We start from the raw sequence: 11,838 nt of genomic DNA on the forward strand, positions 1-11,838 counted from the left end.
CCTCAAGACCTGGCCCCCCCCTAGCGCCTTGAGACCCTCACGGGTTGTAGTGCGCTTTACAAATGCTATGATTGATGGAGACCAAAGATGCACCAGATAAAGTCTGGTTTTCAAGTGTTATTGTACTTTAATAAAAAAAAATGTTTTTTACATTATTATTCTACTGCTTATACAAAGCAATACACAAAGATAGGTACATATCTAAAGTAAAAATAGATGATTATATTCTCGAGTCAAAAGTATTTAGAGAGTAAACTTAAAATAGCTGTGAAATCTGGGACCTTAAATGCCCGTTCACAATTTTTTTTATGGCTCGAGAGTCATGCACCAGAATAGTTTTTTTCTGGTGTGGGACTTGAGTTTTCCTTGTCTCAATACTCCTTACTTCTCCCATTGAATCAGGGATATATGTGAGTGCCCCCCATAGCTATGAACTTTTCTCCACAGTGCAAAACTCTTGAGATTAAGCGGACTCTGGATTTTCAAGTTGGCTGGAAAACATTCCAGAGCCCTCAACCATCCAGTGACATTTCTTCAAAATTCAAAATGTGATTGAGAAGAAGGACTCTCAGGTTAAAACGGCAGAGATATACAACCCACTCAGCTACTTTTTAAAAGCGAATATCTCAAAAACTACTAAACAGAGTTTAAGCAAACCAACAAAAGTAAGCTTTTTGAGTAAATATCTACTTTTAAGTAAAGGGCAGTAGGTGTGAGAAAAATGTCACCTGACAGCTAAAATGGGAAATCTGTCAGGGACTGTCCGGGACTATGTCAGGAACACAGTCAGGGAATAGGGCAAGGCCTGGGAATGGGGTAGAAAATGTACACAGAGAGGAGTACAGCACTGCCCAGGATCACACAGGAAGTCAGAAGAGGAAAAGGGATCCAAAGGGGAAGCCTGTACAAGTGAACAAGATGGCTAAGACTCAGAAAGGAAGGGCACTCACAAGGCACTTAGCATTCAGACTAACTACACCCAGGACGGACGTGCAAGACATATATATAATACATATATAATACAACATTAACAATAAAGGGGAGTGTGAGGTAAAGCACTCAGGAGCTCCACACGGTAAGACTGAAGCTCAGTACAGGTACTGACTGCAAATACCCACATGTAGGATATGCATGCAAAGGCAGGGTCTGTGGAGCTTTTACCTATAGTGATGTCATGAATGTAACTCTAAGACAATACTCACAGTGAACAAGAAACACCACCTAGGTAGTCAGCTGTGCCCACGGATCCTGGCGATCAAACAATAACACGCAAGGCAGTAACAGCAAGAGAGTAGAGCTCAACACAAGCACAATAGACAAGGAGCTAGCAAGAAGGAGTGCTTAACAGGAAAGGAAGGAAATCACAGGGCACACTTGGCAGAAAGCAGGTAACAAACATACAAGGCAACAGAAGCAAGACAGCAGAATAGAAAGACAGCAAACTAGGAACTGGAACCAATGAATTGGGAAGAAAGGCAGAGACTGGAAAGGGATATACAGAAGGGCAGGCTACAAGGGTATACTAGAATAGTGCAGGTAATCAAGAAAACAAAGTAGCATAGAAGGCAGTACTGGGGCAGGAACAAGAATTGAACTAAAGCTCAGACGTCTAGGTAGCACTGCAAGCAGTGCTGGTTCAGGAACATGGAATTACTATAGCTAAGGAGTCAAGGTAGCACTGCAGGCAGTGCTAGTACAGGAATAGGGAATTACTAAATCTTTAGGAGTCAACGTAGCACTGCAGGCAGTGCTAGTTCAGGAACAGGGAATTAGCTACAGCTCAGAAAACAAGGAGTCAAGAGAGCACTGTAAGCAATGCAAATCAGGAACAAGAAGTAGCTGAAACCCAGGAACGGGAATAAAGAATAACTATAGCTCAGGAACTCAGGAAACCAGAGCACTGCAAGCAGTGCTAATTCAGGTACAAGGAATAGCTATACCTCAGGAACTCAGGGAACTAATTGAGAAGAAGGGAAACTGCTGCAGTTCAGGAACAAGGAATACTAAGGCTCAAGGGTCAAGATAGCACTGCAGACAGTGCTAATTCAGGAACAAGGAAAACAGCAGCAGGTCAGGAACAAGGCATAACAAAAGCTCAGGAAACACTAGAAACAAGAATAGCAAAAGCTCAGGGAGCACTGGAAACAAGGATCGGTCTCACTGGTAAACAGCTACAATGACCACCCTTGGCCTGAAGGGAGCTGGGGCTTAAAAGAGCTCACAGTAATCATATATATCAGGTGTGAGCAGGATAGCAGTAGCCAGCCACAGGTGAGCTGAATTACTCCACGCATCCTTGGCTGCAATGGTGGAGACAAAGCAGTGAGAAGGGAATTCTGGGTAATGGAGTTTCAGGCATGAGTAGGCTGGCTTTAAGTATAAGCAGGCTGGCTTTCACAAAACCCCGGCATGGATTGGGAATGGATGTCAGTTCCCAATAAGTGTCCAGATGGCTGGAAGTCAGGATATGCATGCAAGGGAGGGTCTGGAAGCTTATTAGAAGACTGGAAAGTCCCACTATATGGCCCCCTGGTGGTGGATACGAGAGCACAGGGAGCGAATTGTGACAAAATCCCTCTTTTTTGACCCAGACACCCTAACCTTTTTCCGGTGGTGGTATATGCACAAAAATTAGCATGTTGAACCATACCTGATTAAGCTAGTGATCTGTGCAATTTTGTGTATGTCCGTCCTGAAGGCCATATGTTATAAACAAATAAACAATGACTATTTAGCGGAAAGCGCGGCTGAACTGTAATGCACCGAAAAAACCACAGCTAAAAGTTAATTATGGTTCAATGAACACCAATCCAAAAAATCCAGAAATTCAGCAGTTATTGCATGGTACGCATAATGCACATCATAACTCTGGCTATCCAACATCATTTGCTCTAGAAAGGCTTATTTTTCACATGCCATTAGCAAAGTGGTATACCGAGCACAGTGGCAATATGTGTTATGGTGTGCGCTAAGCATTGCAGATCATAACTGGCGAATGGGAGGCAGTTTGGATTTGTGTTCACTCAATAATAATTATACTTCTCATCAGTGAATTTTGGGGGTTTTCAGACTCAGTATCCAACTTGGCAGTGGGGACCAAGCCCTCACGCTGTAATGGTGGCCACGAGAGAAAATGTCCGATTGCAGCCAGCCAGTTGAACACTTTGGTTCATGGACCCAGATTTAGGCATGCAGACCGAAAGTGAATGACAGGAGGAAAATCTCCTTCGTCCAATCATTTGTTCAAGGACAATTGGAGGACTCCAAGTTTCCAAACACTATGATAAAAACTATTTTTACATTCCAGGGAATCCACTTTGTACCTTCAACAAGCCTGTGGTCAGATGATGCACGCCCTACCCCTTATGGCTTTTTAATATTTTTTTCTGGACACTGGGACATTTGATAAAATAATACTTAAGCCTTAGGTCAGGTCTGTGACCAACCCACTATAGGCAGCCAACCCCTGCTGCACATGGTCTTTAGGAATCTGCTGTGGGGGTTGGCAACAGGGCCAGACCAGCGGCAACCCCACAGAGAACAGCCAACCCCCTCTAAGGAGCAAGAATTGGCCATAGGCCTTGTGGTGCACAAGCTTGCATGGGTGGCTAAAGAGGGTCTGGAGTGAGGCCGCCAAGTTTATAGTTACTTTAGGGCACAAGTTATAATTAGTTGAGACAACTATAACTGGTGAACTTCAGTGTTTTTGGGAGTTTAAAGCATTAATTTGTCATTGAAATTTTCACCTAACTATAACTTCACTTTAAACTTTTATTCAGTGGATTTCAAACTAAGGCTTTTTTAATGTAAAGTTAGATATAAGTGCAGTTCCTAACTATAACATCACTTTAACCTTTGTATTTTTTTCAGTGAATTTCATTTTTTTTTTACATAAAGCAATATTTTATTACCATATGTAACGCCAACCCCACAACTCTGGTGACCTTTGGCTGTGATAGCGTGGGTTAGACCGCAGGGCTTGGCCTACGACTAGGCCCTGTGTCCAACCCCTACAAGAGCCCTCTCCTGCAGCACAACATTCTGCCAGACTCCCAGGTCCTGGCCACACTCAGGCAGACTTACTGACATTGTTGAAGACTCACAACACCAATATATAAAAAGTGGGCTGATTGGCTTTATCAAGGGGTTAATTAAGCAGATATATCATCTTTGTTAAAAAATCACCAATATTTTTAAACAAATGTATATGTCAGTAATACACGTAATGCATGTTTGATAACAGTGATTACTGTAAAAATGTTTAATACAGTTTTAATTAAAAAATAGAATCCACACGTCTGTGATTCTTTTAACACAATTTGTATGATCATATTTTGTGGGCTGAAAAATGTTAGTGAAAGACTCAGAGGTTTTTTTTCAAAAAATTAAACCAACATGTTTCTGAGTCTTTCTTTTAGCATTTTTAATCGCACAAAACACAATCAGAAAAACAACTACAAGAGGGCCTGCACTCCATCTGAAGGGCACAGCGCTCCAGCTAGGAGGATTTATGAAAAATATGGTAAATTAACCTTGGGTCATGGATTTAATGACACAGGACGCTTACTGTTTTTTTATGTTGTTGGGGGACTGCTGCACTCCCTGTTACCCTGACAACATTAAACAAATGTTTGGTGGTACCCCTGCCCTTGAGCGGGACACCACCAAGCTGAAAATAAAGTGTAAAAAGCCCTCAAAGGGCATTATGGGGCTCTCCTTCAAGGAACAGTGAATAATGACCATCTCCTGCTGCTCATTTATTAATCATTTTTTTGTACTATTTTTGGGTGTCCAGGTCCCCACAAAGGAAACTCACATGTTTAATTTTAGTTGGAGGCCACGGGGGAACCCCAGGGCCCCCGCGGTCTGAGTCAGCTCCCTACCTGTCTCAGACTGCAAGCTGGTATGTTTTTTCTTTAGTGGGTGCCCATCTGGAACCCCGCAGCCCAAGCTAGCACAATATAGGGTGCTGGAGGGAGACAGATCTGTATCTGTGCTCACAACCTGGTGGGAGAGACATATTTTTTACTGAACCTGCCGGGCAGGATTAAAGCTGAGTTCCCTGAAAGGGAGACTGCTGGCAGAGTATGCCTGCACTCTCCCAGACAGGAAACCGTGATGGACTCCCCAGGACAATGCACAGTATTAGGCCCTGAGGGAGAGAGTCTCTGTGGCCAATACTGGCACAGGGAGGGGAGCTTTCAAGCCCCAATTCCATTTTCAAACAAATTTGGCCCCCGGGGTCTAAAAGCAACTTGGGGAGGCGGGCCACACACCCCTCCACTTTTATAAAAATCCGCCCTGGAGATGGGTTCCCCGAAGGCCAAAGAGTGGCTCAGAGTGGGGTTCCGTGCACCACTTCCTCTTTTTTTTTAGATCGGACCGAGTCCCCGGGGATAAAGAGTGCATAGGGGAGGGGGACCGCATTACCGCCTCCTCTTTATTTGCTACTCAGCCCCGCGTGATGGGAATGTCCCCGGTTGGCACAGGGACATCCAAAATTGTAAAATAAAAGAATTGGAGAATAATAAATGAGTGTCAGGAACCTCTCATGTATTATTCGCATGCAAGAACCTGGGGGATGATGTCACCTGTAAGGGCATTTTTTTGTTTTGAGTCTGGTGGTGCCTCAGAAGGGGCAGGAGAATCACCAAGCATTTTTTTAATCTTGTGAGGGGCGGCAGGGAGTACAGCAGTCCCTCAGTCAAAAAAAAAAAATTCTCTTTGGTCCTTAAATCTAAGAGAGCTTACCGTGTTTTTTAAAAGCACTCCCAGCTTGATCTCTATGCTTTTTCGCTGGATGCAGGGCCCTCTGGTGGTCATTTTATGTCTGCATTTTGAGGGCTGAAAGAAAGACTCAAATATTTTTTTAAAAAATAAACCTTATTAATATTGTTATGATAATCACTTGTATTAAACATTGCACTGTTTGAGTTATTGACATATACTGTTGATTATAATTAAGGCTCCAAGTTTTCCAGTTTTCCATTTCTACAGATTTTTACAGAAAAATACAAACAAAAAAATCATCTACTTCCCTGCCTGATTTTAATTTTAAATATGTACAAATATGGAAAATATGTTTTATTTTGGACGATTCTCACTACTATCCATCATGAGTGCTAGGCCAATAGCTGTGCAGGTTGGCAGGCATGGGAGTTTAAAAAATGTAAAAGATTCCTTAATAAAGCTTAAATAACTACCAGTACAGTGGTTTAAGCTGTTGTTGTTGTACAATGCAAATAGTTTCACCTGACTGTATTACACTGTAACTGGTTAAAACCCATTGAACATTCAAACGAAATAGAGCTCCATTTTTTACACTAATAGCAAAATAAATAGGGATAAATACAGATAAAATGAGCAAAAAATAAATATGATTAAATACAGAAGGAAATGTGAAAAAATAAATACCATAAAACCGGTAACCCTAATCATAATTATTGGTGATGTTTTGACAAAGACAATTGGTCTGCTTTTTAAATGGTGATATGTTGGCCCCTTCATAAAGCCAATTGGCCTAATGTTTATATTTTGGTGTTCTGACACTAACTTAAATGACACTCTTTATATTGTAATATCACATAGTCTTTATATTGTAATATCACATAGTCAGCAATGTGCACCCGCAGGGGTTTGTGTGCCAAACCATGTGCCCAACACCCCTTCTGCGGATGGCCCAAGGCTGTGTTGAGTGTGGGGTTGGGCACCAGTGGGTGACTGCGCAGGGCCGAGCCTGTCTTGGGCTTGACATTACGCATGGTAATAAAATATTACTTTACGTTAAAAAAAAACTAGAAATTTACTGGAAAAAAACAAAAGTTAAAGTGACTGAATAATTAGGATTGTAATAATATCTTAGCTTACATTAAAAACACCTTAGAAATTCACTCAAAAAGACAAATATTAAAGGGATGATATAGTTAGGTGAAAAGGGAATTTAAAACACACAATTTTAAAGGCACAAAAATTCACCAGTTATAGTTATCTCAAGTAACTATAACTTGCCTGTAAACTAACCCAAACTAACGCCTTCACCATGCACTGCTTATGACCTCACATATTTCAACACTCATGACATGTTCTATGACATCACTGATAACATGGCTGCAACATCTGAAATTACATCAAACGTGTTACTGTTACTTAGGGCATGAGTTACAGTTACTTGAGATAACTGTTGAATTTCAGATGTTTTCGTTTAAAATTGTATTTTAACTGACATTTTCACCTAACTATAATAATACTTTAACCTTTGTTTTTTTCAGTGAATGTGTTTGTGTGTGTGCGAGTGTGTACGTGTATATATTTACATATATATTTTACATTATTGAGTGCTTTTAATATTGTACAATATACAGTAGAATATTTCACAGATCCCTGCGGATATGAGTTTCTCATCATAATGACAGCTCAAAGCACTCTGTAGAGCTTAACAATTGTCCATTGTTCAAGCCACATCCAATTATGCATTGAAGTTAAATTAAATCTGAAAACTGTCATTTTGAAGCATGTCTATTTATTAAATGCACCTTGCAAAGAATATCTTCAACAGTCTTTCCCATCTACAGACTAAGAGGCTGATTATGAGTACGGAGGGCCCATGACCACTGTACTGCCTGTGGCGGTCCGACCGCCGCCTCCTCTGCAGTCCAACCACCCGATGATGAGCATGGTTGTCGGACCGCTGCATGACCACCACCACCAGGATCTTGGATCCCACTGCAGTGGGAAAAGCAGTGGGCCACGGAGGTGGTGCCGATGCCATCACTGCTGTGCTGATCACGACCTGCTTTGCTGCCATTCTTGTCATGGCGCGGTCCCCACCATGAAAAGTTCACTGATAAGGCGGGGAAGGGGCCCCAAACAAGGACCAGGGTGATTGTACCCATTGGGGACTATGCACAGGGTCACATAATATACCCCTGCCTGTTTACACTGTTGTGTGTGCACTGTGTGCCATGCACGATATGTCCCACCGCCTGCCCGTCTGTCATTTCGTAATGCGGCAGTCGAGATGCCGCAGGCTTGTCGGCATTCTCCTGACTGCCGCTGCTGCAAGCTGGCAGTGGGACCGATAAGATCATAATCAGGCCCAGAATGTGTTTTAACAAAGCAAAACTTTTTTTTTAATATTCCTCATTTCTTAACTACATAAACATCTCTCGTCATTTTCATACAAACAACCAAATAGTATTGTCCAGTATTTCGCTTCCTGTTTTCAACTGCCATTTCCCTGTGTGAAAACAACCACTGTTTTTTAGCTAACTGCCCAAAAATAAACAGGTAAAGTAAAGATCTTAACAGGTACGGTGGTTTTATATTGTCATCTAGAGATTCTGTTGATGGTATTTAACAAACCACACAGCCATTGGCCTTAGGGTTTTAGATGTCACCAGAATCCCTTGAAAGCATTGCTGGGCAATATGTGTATAAAAAATCTCCTTATAGAATATTTTCCAGGGGCACTGTCACTATCAGCCACCACTAGGGACTGTGAAGACAAAGCCTCTGTACTCTTTGACAGCATGACTGCTACCATCTTAACTCTGGGCAGATGAAAGTTGTACGCACTATGATTCTAAAGCAGTGATGTGTCCATTATGGCTTGACAATACTCTATTAAATAGACAAAAATATAAATTGAGGGCCGGATTTATCAAGCATTTGTGTCACCCTTGCGCCACACAATGGGGGGAAAGAGCGACGCAACTACTAAGTAAGATTTATCAAGCCAGGTGAGGTCACCTTGTGTGGCCCTGCGTGGCTTGATTAATCTAGAATAACGCAACGCAGTGCAAATATCTGGGTTGTGTTACACTGCCCCAGGGAGGCAATCCATGGGTGGAGTGTGACAGTCCCCATGCAATCACCCATGGATTTTGACGCATTCCCAGATTTACGATTACTGGTAGACCTGGGAATGCCAGAAACCGGTCCTCGGTAGCTTGTTTCCGGTCCAGGGAAGGCATGGCTTGGCAGTTCGGGCTGGACTGTTCCCATGAGGCATAGGGTCAGACTGATTTGCAAATGGCCATGTCTGAACTGGGGTGGCAGAGTGGGCTAAAGAACGGTGATGGATTAAACCCAGATGAGTTGACTGGGGGTGAGTGCTTGTATTGTCAACGCTCCGTCCATCATTTTCTTTGGTTTTTCTTAGACCTGGGAATGTGTCACAAAGCTACGGCTCCCCAGGTGAGGCATAACAAGGAGAAATATCTTTATTTCTCCTTGTTTCTTCCTCTTTATTTGTGTCCTGCTTTCTACTGCACACGTAGAAAGAGAAACATGCCTCATAGGATTGTTTTTATGCTCCTTCCTGCATAAAAACAATCCTGATTAAAACACAGGCACCCTTGAACCATGGTGCAAAGGTGCCTCCGTTGGCGCTAGGCAGCATATTGTGTGCCAGTGCGGGGAAAAGACAGGAATGCACTGTATAATGTTAAATACGGGGTATTGCAGCCCTTTCCCTATCTCGCAGTGCAGCAAGGTGCACTCAGTGATTTTTTGATAAATGTGCCCCTGAGTTTAAATCAACAGCGTAGATGGTGTACCCATACAAAACAGCATCGCTTTGACAAACACCATGGACATTTCAAAGTATGCATTCATCTGTTCAATTTCAGTCACCGATGACTGGCATGAGTTAAAGTTCCAAATAGTCCTGCTTTGTTCAATGTTTGATTAGACCTCTGATTACCTGTATTCATTCATAACTAAATGTGCACGTTTCTATGCAAGGTTGACATTAATGTGCCTTTAGACATTCTGCTATGTTTTCTGCATCTGTATACAGCTAGTTGAAAACACAGCTGATCTGGTGACATACAATTAAGGTAAATCTGCTGTTGTTCTTTCAGACCCCAAAATTCATGTTGGTCTGCTTTTGTTCTTTCAGACCCCTTTGCGGAGCCACCAGCCAGACCCTACTGGTCATATTCGACCAACGATTTCTGGAATTATATTGAGCATTTCCGCAGCCTGGGAGCCTATCACAGAATTGATGACATGGCCAGAACCTTCTTTGCTCACTACCCAATTGGTGATACACTGGGGTATGACGTCTCAGAACACGAGCACTGAACACGTTTCTCTTTCAATGCTTAAGCCACAGCTGGCATCTTAGAAGCAACTGGTGCAAGCTAGAGAGCTTTTAACTGCCCCTAAATTTAGGTACACTTTGCCTGTGTTTAATATATGTCTGTTATTCAAATGTATGCATTCTTGTATTGTATTTACCTGTTCTGTAAGTAATGCACATGATGCAATTTCTCTTCTCCCCCTTTCTAATAAAATACCTGCATTTTGTGCAATAAAGAATTAAGTTAAATTTAGTGTGCATTGGTGCAATTGTGTAAGTGTGCACATTTATTTCAGTCCTATATAAAGATTATTGAATACTAAAGCTTTACATTTATATTTCACTAAACACATTTTTTAAGGCATGATATTACATCATGCTGGTGTTATATAGCACATTGGTAAATCCCATTCCAGTTTTGGGGTGGGATATTTCCATGGTCGGAATATCTTGGACACTTTGATACTGTCAGAGAACATCTGTGCACAGGCCAATTGAAGTATTAAAAGGTTTATTATAGAAAAATAAAAAAAACAATAAATCATCAGTGAATTCCCAGAGTTGGTCTACCTAAGGCCAATGCGCACCCTACAGCAAGTCGATCTAACGACTTGCAATGCAAAGGCATCAGGTTCTAACAACACGGTCGTTGTAACAACTGTGTTGTAATAGGAATGTGTAGTGAAGGAGGTCCACTCAGGAAGGTTGTAATTCAGGATGCTTTATTTGTAAAGACAACAGGTTGTAAGGTACATGACTTCATGTGCATCCCATCCTCGTCGCCAAAATATGTAGTGAAGGAGGTCCACTCAGGAAGGTTGTAATTCAGGATGCTTTATTTGTAAAGACAACAGGTTGTAAGGTACATGACTTCATGTTGATAAGTGGTAGATCAGAGCCCCACCAGGAGCTGCCTGTCAGCTGCTCAGCCCATGACCAACTGTCACTGCCTCACTCAGTCCCAACATTCTGAGGCATCATCAGACTCCAACATTCTAATGAGTCAGAGCACAGGCACTGGCAGAGCAGGGCTGGTAAAACACCTTGCAGTATAATATGCAGGATACTACAGAATGCAATGTAACAGTGGTATTGTAAACGCTGTTTCCCGTCTGAGGTATTTCACAGAGGTGATTGTGGGCAGTAGGATCTGGTAGAAACCCTATCAGCAGGGCTGAATCACTGATTTTTATTGATGAATCTTTATGCATACCCAATCGCCAGGCTGTAGATTGTGACAGGACATAGTTGGACAGGGGCAAGGTGGCGTGGACCTGAGTTTAGGAGCTGTTAAGATAGCACTTCAGCTATTTGTAGTTTTGGAGCATCACATCATCATTCAGGTGTAAATCAAGTAAAGCCTGAGACATTAGAGGAAACGGAGGAAGGAAAATTGGATGTTCCATCCTAGGGGCTCAATTTAGTCTTTTGCTTGAGAATGCATCAAATGGGCAAGAATACCAAAGGCAAAGCATTGGAAAACGTTGCCCTTTCTCACTAAAAATCTTTCTTATCTTACTTTTCATAGTCCACTTGAACATTTCTACTTTCCCTCAAGACTCAGGGAAGTTGCATAGTTCTGGCATAAAGTGAGTACATCTCAGTATTCCAAGGTGAATTCCAAATATATTAAAAGATCTCTAAGTGGTTTTTGGGCAACAGTGATTGCATCAGCTTGGGCACAAGGGTTTTCTACCCACTCATAAAACAAGCATTACTATAATCAGTATGTAAACAATAAGAACAATATTGAG

General features: G+C 42.0%; 1 protein-coding gene across 2 annotated transcripts in view; it reads left to right on the plus strand.

Annotated features, from left to right (window-relative positions):
* The window catches only part of OTOS (otospiralin), a 35,915-nt gene extending 25,582 nt beyond the window's left edge, over positions 1-10,333 (plus strand). For both annotated transcript variants that reach the window (XM_086944833.1, XM_086944834.1), the window contains exon 4: positions 9,902-10,333. In XM_086944833.1, the coding sequence (XP_086800959.1) occupies positions 9,902-10,086 (185 nt within the window). In that variant the 3' untranslated portion in view covers positions 10,087-10,333. The remainder of the gene's footprint in view (positions 1-9,901) is intronic.
* Positions 10,334-11,838: the final 1,505 nt, after the last annotated feature.

Source organism: Lissotriton vulgaris, chromosome 11 (assembly GCF_964263255.1).
Source record: "Lissotriton vulgaris chromosome 11, aLisVul1.2, whole genome shotgun sequence".
NCBI classification, from domain to species: Eukaryota; Metazoa; Chordata; class Amphibia; order Caudata; family Salamandridae; genus Lissotriton; species Lissotriton vulgaris.